The 8801-nt window shown below is 51.4% G+C and overlaps 1 protein-coding gene across 1 annotated transcript in view; it reads right to left on the bottom strand.

The window, feature by feature from the left end:
* Positions 1-318: 318 nt before the first annotated feature.
* Positions 319-8801, bottom strand: part of PDXP (pyridoxal phosphatase) — a 19598-nt gene continuing 11115 nt past the window's right edge. Inside the window, exon 2 of the mRNA XM_019664674.1 lies at positions 319-1748. Within this exon, the coding sequence (XP_019520219.1) occupies positions 1432-1748 (317 nt within the window). The 3' untranslated portion in view covers positions 319-1431. The remainder of the gene's footprint in view (positions 1749-8801) is intronic.

The following is an 8801-nucleotide window of genomic DNA, read 5'->3' as shown; positions in this document are numbered from 1 at the left end:
TCCAGCCTGAGGTGACCATGCTTTCTAGATGTGCGCCCTTGTGTAAGTCTACATGGCTCCTGATTCCCCAAGTACAGGAGTCAAATGAGATGTGATACAAGCTTGCTGGGTTTTCTGAGGGGCAGAAAGAAATTGTTACATAGACTCAGCGGGAGATGATGTGCTACTGAATTACTACTATTGCACACAGAGAATACCCTGGAAGTGGATGGATCACGTCACGTCATGTAGGAGTTGCGGTGGGCCAGCTCTGGAGAGACCAGTCGCAGCCAGGAACCCCTCCTCCTGCTCTGCCTTGGACAGACTTGAACCCACACAGACACTCCCACTTGCGTTTTATTAATTAAGTACGGGAGGACTGGTTACAACGGGGGTGGAGGTGGCAGAGAAGGCCCAGCCCCCACCCCCACCATCACGGGCACACGATAATAAATAAATAGCTGGGACAGGCACAGGGGAGAAGTGGCACAGCAAACACTGACAGCACAGGGAGGGAGGCAAACACCCCCATTCCGAGCTGTGGCCACCAACACTGGACTGGTTATCATGATCAGGGGAGGGTGGGGCTCTCAGCTATAGAAGCTCCCAGAGCTGCTGAGTGGCCCCCTGGATAGCAGTCTTTGTGGAGGGGTGCCTTTAGCATGTGGACCCTTACTTATTAACAAAAATCTGGACCCCTGGTTGGTTCAATCAGATCCAGGTAGTCCAGAAGCCACTGTCTCTAAGGCTACTGGATTCTTCTTTTCAGGATCTAGGAGATCAGTGGGTCATTATTACCTGCTGTCCTGACTCGTCTACCCAGGATCTAGGACATAAAAGGGTCACTGTCATTTAACTTTTTGATAGGTCCATTCAGGCTCCAGGAAATCAAAGGGTCATTGTTATTTAGGCTCCCAATTGGTCTACGGAGGACCCAACATCCATGAATCACTATGACTTAGACTTCTGATTGGTCCATTCAGGGCTCAGGACAATAATGGTTTGTGGTTACCTAGACCTCTAATTGGTCAACAGGACCCCAAGGCCACGACCTGGGGAGCAGGTAGAGCTCTAGAGGCCCCAGGGAGGGGTGAGGGAGTTAAGTGCTCAGGGTTGGGGGAAATCTTCAGTGAGCATCAGGGCCCCGATTTCAACAAGGGTTGAAATCACAGGGTCACAGGTCACAGGGCAGGAAATAAGGCCACCTGGATGGGTCGGGCCAGGGCAAACTGGTGGCGGAAAGGGGCCAGCTTTTGTGACAGCAAAGAGTGCCCAGCTACTGCTGGGAGGGGGTGCTAGGGCCCTAAAACCTTCCCTGGGTCCCAGACCCACCAGGATGTAGAAACTGGGGCCAGAGAGCCAGTAGCACTTAATGCAGCTCAAGGCCCATCACCTCCATCTATGGGATCAGGGTGGGGAAGAGGTGGGGCTGCGGTTGCAGGTCAGGTGGGCTCAGTCCTCCAGCCCTTCCATTAAGTCCGCGACGCTCTCCACATAGTAATGGGGCACGAGGTCGTGCTGGCCAGCTGCCAGGTAGGCCTGGGCCTCCTCCAGGCGGGAGACGCCCGTAAGTGTGAGCACGGTGGTCATGCCACAGCGGTGGCCGAAGAGAATGTCGGTCTCCAGGCGGTCGCCCACCATGATGGTGCGGGCGGGGTCCACGCGGAAGTGCTCCGTGATGCACTCGAACATGTAAGGGCTGGGCTTGCCCACCACCAGGGCCTCGCGTCCCGAGGCCGTCTCCACAGCAGCAGCCAGGCTCCCGGTCCCTGCAGGGAGATGGAGACTGTCAGTACCGGGGGAGAGGAGGGGGAGAGGCAGCAGGGACGGCATCCAGGCCCCGAAACTGGAATTCTCAGGGAGGCAGCTTGGCATGGAGGTACAATTAGGCATGGAAGTGAGTCAAAAGGCTTGCTTTCAAGTCTTAGTGTAGCGGTAAAGAGTCCAGACTCTGCACCCAGATGCCTGCATTCAGACTCCATCTCCAGCTTTCTCAGGCAGGCTGTTTAACCTCTTGGTGCCTCAGTTTCCCCATCCCTAATGGCACTTATCTCTTGGGGGTATTGGAAGGACTGACTGCACCACTGCATGTAACTGGGCCTGGCTCAGTCAGTCCTGCCCGAGGGTCACTCTTTCATCCTGGCAGCTGTGTGCCTTCAGGCAAGCCACTCTACCTCTCTGAGTTTCCTTGGACTGGCTGGAAAAGGAGGATTCGACTAATGTCTACCTTCAAAGAGGCGCTGTGGGCAACACAGGCGCAAGTGCTTTGGAAATGGAAGAGCACTTCCCAGATGGCAGTTGTGGGTTTTGCTACAAGAATGTGTACTCCTGGAATCAGAAACTGGCACAGCCCTTTTGGAACAGAGCAGTGCCCAGGAATGTTCGCACCTCTGACCCAGTCAGCCTCCGCAGGGCCAGCGGTCACAAGGAGGGAATTCAGACTGGAGACAAAAAGCTACATGCTTGAAGATGTCCGTGGCCACAGTGACTATAATACCCAAAATTGTGAACCGCACCCAAGCGCTTAACAATCGGAGGACTGTTCAGAAAAGGACAGTTCTGACTCCTGGCCCAGTACCATCCCGCCCCACACAATGGGTTCCCTGTGCCAGTCTCACAGGCACATCTCTATGCCAGAATGTTTGGCCTTCACACTAGTCCCCTGAACAAATGAGGATGATGATGATGATAATAATCACAATTTACTAAGGACATTCTAAAGTGCCAGAGCTATGCTGGGTGCCCATGGGAGCCCATTTTACAGATGAGAAAGCTGACACGCAGTGACGTTAGGTAACTTGTCCAGAGCTGCACAACCTAACAAGGTAGATAAAGGATATGCATTCAGGCGGCTCTGACCCAGCTGTGTGCTGGGCCAGCTTGTACTGGTTTGGGAATGCTGAATGATTCATTTTCAGGAATCCTGTGAGCTGGTGGTTAAATAAAGCCACTATTTGGGCCGGCCAAGTGGCGCGATGGTTAAGAGCTGGCTTGGGACACCAGAGGGCCCCAGTTAGGATCCCACATATGACGGCCAGTGACACTGCCCTCTACAGCTAAGATGCTGAACAACAGCTCGACCTGGAGTTGGGCTGCCATGAGTCATCGGCGACGGCGTAGGCTGCAGCCACTGCGGCAGTGGGTTGCCATGAGCTACCGTGTGTAGCTAGCAGCCAGCGTGAGTGGCCAGCAGCCGCAGTGAGCGGCCGTCCAGAAGCCGGCGACTGATCTGCCTCGCCCGGGAAGAGCACAATGATGGTGCCAGCTTGGGCCAGTGAAGCAATGTCCTCCACAACTAGACTGAAGAACAAAAAAAAAAGGACAGCAACTTGTCTGTTCCCCTTCCTCCAATTCCCCAATTAAAAAAAATAATAATAATTGTAAAAGTATTACTAAATAAATAAATAAAGCCACTATTTAAGTCCACTTATGTAAACGTCCGATCAAATGAATTATGTTTGAAACAAAGGTAATACATTCTCAAAGCTCATCACTTCCTAATGATTTTACCATTATCTATGTTCTTGAGATGATTTATGTCTATAATGATGGAAATACTATCTAATGGTGTGCACACATCTTCCTAACTTCATATTCAGTAACTTCATGTTGGTAGCTTGAAAATTCACCAGGATGGGAGTATTTACAGCATGGACATTGATTGGCAAATGGTATAAACCACGGCTCCCCAATTATAAACACTTACCAGTTACACCACTGGTCTGACCCCAAGTGTTCTGGCCTTCTGTTTCCCTTCTCACAGTGTAGATAAGCCAAAGGCTCAGAAGGGTGAAGTGGCCCCAGGGGAGGAGGAGGGACTTCCTGTGTCACAGGACCAGGGCAGAGCTGGCCCACTGGGAGGTTCTCCCTGATATCTGCCTTAGGACTTGCCCGCTTGTTTTCACAAGAACTGGGTAGGGAAGAAAAGCCATTTGCCCCCGTGGTGAGAGATTCCTTCCAGGATGGGAAAAACTTAACTGAGTAACCCCAGTTTTTCTCCTGACTCAAGAAAGGTCTCGGCTGTCAGCGCCTTCCTTTCCTACCAGGATAGGGCCCATCGCCCTTGGCCCCACCATGTCCCACTTCATTCACTCAGCTAGTATTTACTGAAGCCCAACTACATGCCACGCACTGTGCTAGGCACTGGAATTGAGCAGTGAACTCAACTAAGATCCTATGCTGGGGGAGCAAGCTTCCTAGCAGGGGACTCTATGAGCATAACTCTGCCCTCAGACCACCACGATCCCCTTCTCTCAATATCCTGTAATCCAAGACTGTCACATGTTTTGGTGGTGACGTATTCCTTAGACAGTAGGCATTTTTATTTGCCAGCTCATTTATTTGCCAGGCATTTTTATTTAAGTGGCTGCCCTGTGGTTACAAGGTAAACACACAGTTCAGGAGACCCGCAGGGGAAAAGGAAATTAGGGTGAGAGATTTGCATTATTTCAGATTTTATGCATAACAAAGGCCTTTATTAATATTTGTACACCACTGTCTCAAAGCTGCATCATTCAACGTACAGACACGCCAGCAACGCTGCATTTGTTAGGCCTCCGCCTCCCCCTCTAGGCTGTGGGAGTGACCAGCTGGAGTGGCAGGCACAGTCAAGTGGGTGCTGAGACAGAAGGGACAGGAGTGGGCAGGGCCTGGTTTCTCCCCAGCTCTCCCACACTACCCTTCCTGAGCCCTGGGGGCCTTTTAACCCACAACCTTAACCTGAGCTTTGAAGACTTCAGGGAGGAACTCAGTTTTCATAACATGGTCTAGGGCAGGCAGGAGCTGCAGCAGCTGGGAGACCTGACCAGAGCCCTCACCTTGGATTTATGGGGAAACTGAGGCTGAAGTAGTCATGCAACAAGTAGGTCTGCAACAAAGCTAGGACAGGTCTAGAATTATAGATTCCCAGCTTGGAACTGGTTCTGCCAGTTCCCTTAGCGCCCTGTTCTGCAAGATGCCTCCTCTAAGAAGCCCTCCCAAATCCCCTCAAGCTCCAGGCCCTCCCTGCCACCCCATCATAATACTGTGTCTACTCCTCAATCAATACCATCCTGCCCCACCAGGATTTGGTATCAATGATTGTCTGGGTCAGTGACCAGCAGGGAGTGATGGAGAGATGTCCCTGCCCTCTACTGGCTTGGGGCACTGACCTGTCCACACTCCCTACTGTCAGTGAGTCTCTGCTACCATCTGCTCCTGTCTAACTTGAACCCGCCAAGATGTAGCGCTTCCGCCTGCTCTTGCCTCCTCTGCAGGTCTGAAGGCCCAAATGAAAGCAATGAGGAGGGCCTTGAATGGAGGACGTTGGGGTTAGGGTGGTCACAAAAGCCATGTTCAGGTCCTTAATCTCTTGGGCAGCTCACGTCCCCTCTCTTAGCCTCAGTTTCTTTAACTGAGAAATGGGACAATAACTCCCATCGCCAGAGTAATTTGGCAACTGAGTAAGAACAGACACCAAGGTGCTGCAACATAACAGGGCTCTGGGTACAACTTACATCATCTGAGCACCTGTGTGCCCNTGGGGCCCAGCTCCACTGTGGTGGGTGGGTGGGGCCCAGCTCAACTACCTTTCCTCTGTGCTTCCCCTCCAAGGGCCACAGGTACCCCCCCTGCCTGATTGAGGAACTGGGAATTTCAGGAGGTGTTCTAAACCAAGGACAGAAGTACTGCAGGCACAGTCCTGCCCAACTGCCATCAGGTGGGCCTGGCTGGCTGTTCCAGCCCAGTAGATGGGCTCTCAGGACCCCAAGAGCTGCTCCTCCATTCTCCCCGCTACCCAGAAGATATGCCCAGCACCAGGGAGTGTTTGCTGCTGGACGAGAGGCTGTTGACTCCTTCCTCTTCAGCATCTGGCCAGCTGAGGGCTGGCAGAGAGCTGGTGTGGCGTGGTGAACAGGCCCCCAGAAAAGCCCTTTTGGGACTCTGGAGACCTGCCACGCCCTTCAAGGCATCCTGACAAGTCCCTTCTCCTTTCTTGCCTCAGTCTCCCCATCTGTAAATCGGTGGAGGTGAAACCCTGTTGTCCTGTACAAGGTTAGTATGGGGTGTAGTTCTGGTGTGTGTTGTACTAAATAGGTGATTATTTTTTTCATAGCCTCAGAAGGTTTTTGTGTCTTTTCCCAGGCTGCTTACCTTCCTGGGGTCAACACTTCTGGGAGGCCCCTCCACCCCCACCTCATCCCCACCAGTCCCCTCCTGCCTAGGCTGGGGCTGGGAGTCTCTCAGATTCCAGTGTCCCTGATAACAGGGATGGTGGTTTTCCTAGGGGAGGCACAGGGACAAGGTGCATTGTGTGGTGGCGCCCACTTATCTGCCAGGCCCTGTGCCCGGTGCCTCGCTTTCATACATTATCTCATTTCATCTTCACCTCACCTCTTGTCTTCCAACTGGGCTGAACTGCACAGGGAAGCCGCTCTGGGCCCTGAAATGAAGCTGATGTTAGAATCGGGAAAAGAGAGGCAAGTCCTGATTTGGGGGCGGCCTGGCTGTGAATACAGCCAAGTTCTTGAACTCTCTGAACCTGTTTTCAGGCCTGGAAAGTGGGAACACTACCCAGTGGTTACCCATTTGCCCGCTGGTTGGAGGATTACAGGAGTGATATGTGAGGAGCTCAGTCATATCTCTCTTAGTTCTCTCTCCTGCACCCGCCTCTCCAAGCCAAGGCCTCCTCCCCCAGGCACTCCCCTCCCCCCATCACTGTCCTGCAGCGAGGCAGTGGGCTCTCTGGAATTCCTCCATCATACAGACCCACCTACAGGCTGGACCTTGGCTGCTGCAGAAGAGATGAGCTCAGCTCACCCTGACAAGGGATCCAGGCCAGGGAGGCCCTTCCCAGCCTGCCCTGCCCTGTCCCCCGTGAAGGCTGTGCCTCCTGCAGCTGGCAGTGGTGGAGAGGGCTGCTGATCCCAACCCCAACTCTCCGCCAACCTGGTTGGTCCAGGCAGGGAAGGTGGGGTGATCAGAGCCAGGAGTACTAGAAGTCAGAGCAGGGAGAGACCCCAAAGGCCACACCTGAACTGCTCCCTCATTTGATGATGTAGCGACCACCCAGAGAAGCTAGGGCCGAAGCCCTTTCACCTGCTGACCCAAGGAAAGAACATGATGGACTTGAGCTAGGTGGGCTTCAAAGAAGGATGTGTTTTGGATCCTGCTCCATGAAGGGTAGGAAGGACTAGTGGCAGGGGGAGGGGAACTCCCCTCAACTTGAGGCACTTTTCCAGCTTGTTTATGCAGAAGCTGCCCCCAGCTGACGTGGCTCATCCATTCTCACCTCCCTGCCTTTATGCTATTCCCCCACCTAGACAGCCACCTCCCCAAACACAGTGGAGGTCTGTCACTTTTGCCTTTCCACCTGGTATCTGTCCTCTGATCACGGGCCCCTACACGCCTTTGGGGAACCAACCGCTCCTCTTCTCATATGAGGTCTGGCTGGGTCCAGGCCCTGTCATTCGTTAGACCCCCAGGGCTCAGGCATGAGTCTTCTTTCGTGTTTTTTTTTTTTAACATTTTCTTTTGTCATAATTATAGACTCAGGAAGCTAAGGGCTTTTTAAGAGCTTAGAAAATATTTGAGAACTGAAGGAAAAAAAAAAAGTACTGGCTCCAAAGTACTAAAAGGGCAAAGCTGGAATTAATAAGCGTTTGCTGTGCTCAAGCTTAAAAGGTGGTAGTCATAAAAACTGTATTACATTTGAAAACAATTTTATACGTTGAATTTTCTTCAAAAATGGGCCCAAGTCTTCCTAGAGGTTAGTCACTCCTAAATCAGATTCCCCATAGTCAAATAATGTATAAAACAAAAGTATAAAAATACTTGAAAAACATATAGCAAGAGAAAAAACAACAACAACAACAACAACAAAAAAAAAACTCCACATATGAAATGGAAGGTCCTTATGACTTGGATTAAATTTAGTTTTAGATCCTAGCTCTAGAACTCATATCCCTCTCTCACACTCTGTGCCCCTGAGAGAGCTAGGGTTTCCCCTGGATAAGCAGCACCTCCCAGGAAGCAGAAGACAGTAGCTGGACCTGACTAATGGTCACAGGATCTGCACCTCGGGCAGCTAAAGATAACATCTTGACCTAAGTTAGGTTTCAGCTCCTGAGCCCTGGGGTGGAACGACCCCCTGGCTACTTTCCCAGGAGACTGGACAGAGGGATCCCAGAAGAAACCTCAGAACTGTCCTTAAGACCTGAAGAAATGATTCATTACCCCTACTTCACCTCTGACCAATCAGCTCCCAACACGACCCCAAGCCCCTAACCCACGCTGTCTTGCGGTTTTGCCCTATAGAATCTGGAAACTCCATGCCATCGGGGAGCCTGATCTTTGAGCACTAGCTCACTTGTGTCTCCGGGTTTGGCACCATTTCCCTAAATAGACCTTTACTTTCTTTGCTGAAAGTGCCTGTTCATGTCTCGTTTGACTGTGATGCCCGCCGGCCAATGAACCCCCTTTAGTTCGGTAACACATATATATTTAACGTGGGATGTGGGTGATTTTTAATGTTTTCTATGATGTGCCTGGGGCCTGTGGATCAGGAATTTTTGGCTTCAAGTAACAGAAAAACTTGATGGAAACTGCTTTAAAATGAAGGGAAATATTCACATAACAAGTCTGGAGCTAGGAGGTTTCCATGGCAGGTTAATTTGGTGGCTCAATGATATAATCAAAGATCTGAGTTATTGTATGACCGTGAATTACGGCTGTGTAGACAGTCCTTGCTCTTAGGCGAGACAAGCTAAAGGTTTTGGGGTCAACTGTCTTAACGTCTACAATGTACTCTTGAATGAATCAATTAAAAATGTAAATACAGGGCC

Source organism: Hipposideros armiger, unplaced genomic scaffold (assembly GCF_001890085.2).
Source record: "Hipposideros armiger isolate ML-2016 unplaced genomic scaffold, ASM189008v1 scaffold_426, whole genome shotgun sequence".
Taxonomy (NCBI): domain Eukaryota; kingdom Metazoa; phylum Chordata; class Mammalia; order Chiroptera; family Hipposideridae; genus Hipposideros; species Hipposideros armiger.
Note: the sequence above shows the minus strand (reverse complement) of the source record. Positions and strands in the feature narration are given on the sequence as shown.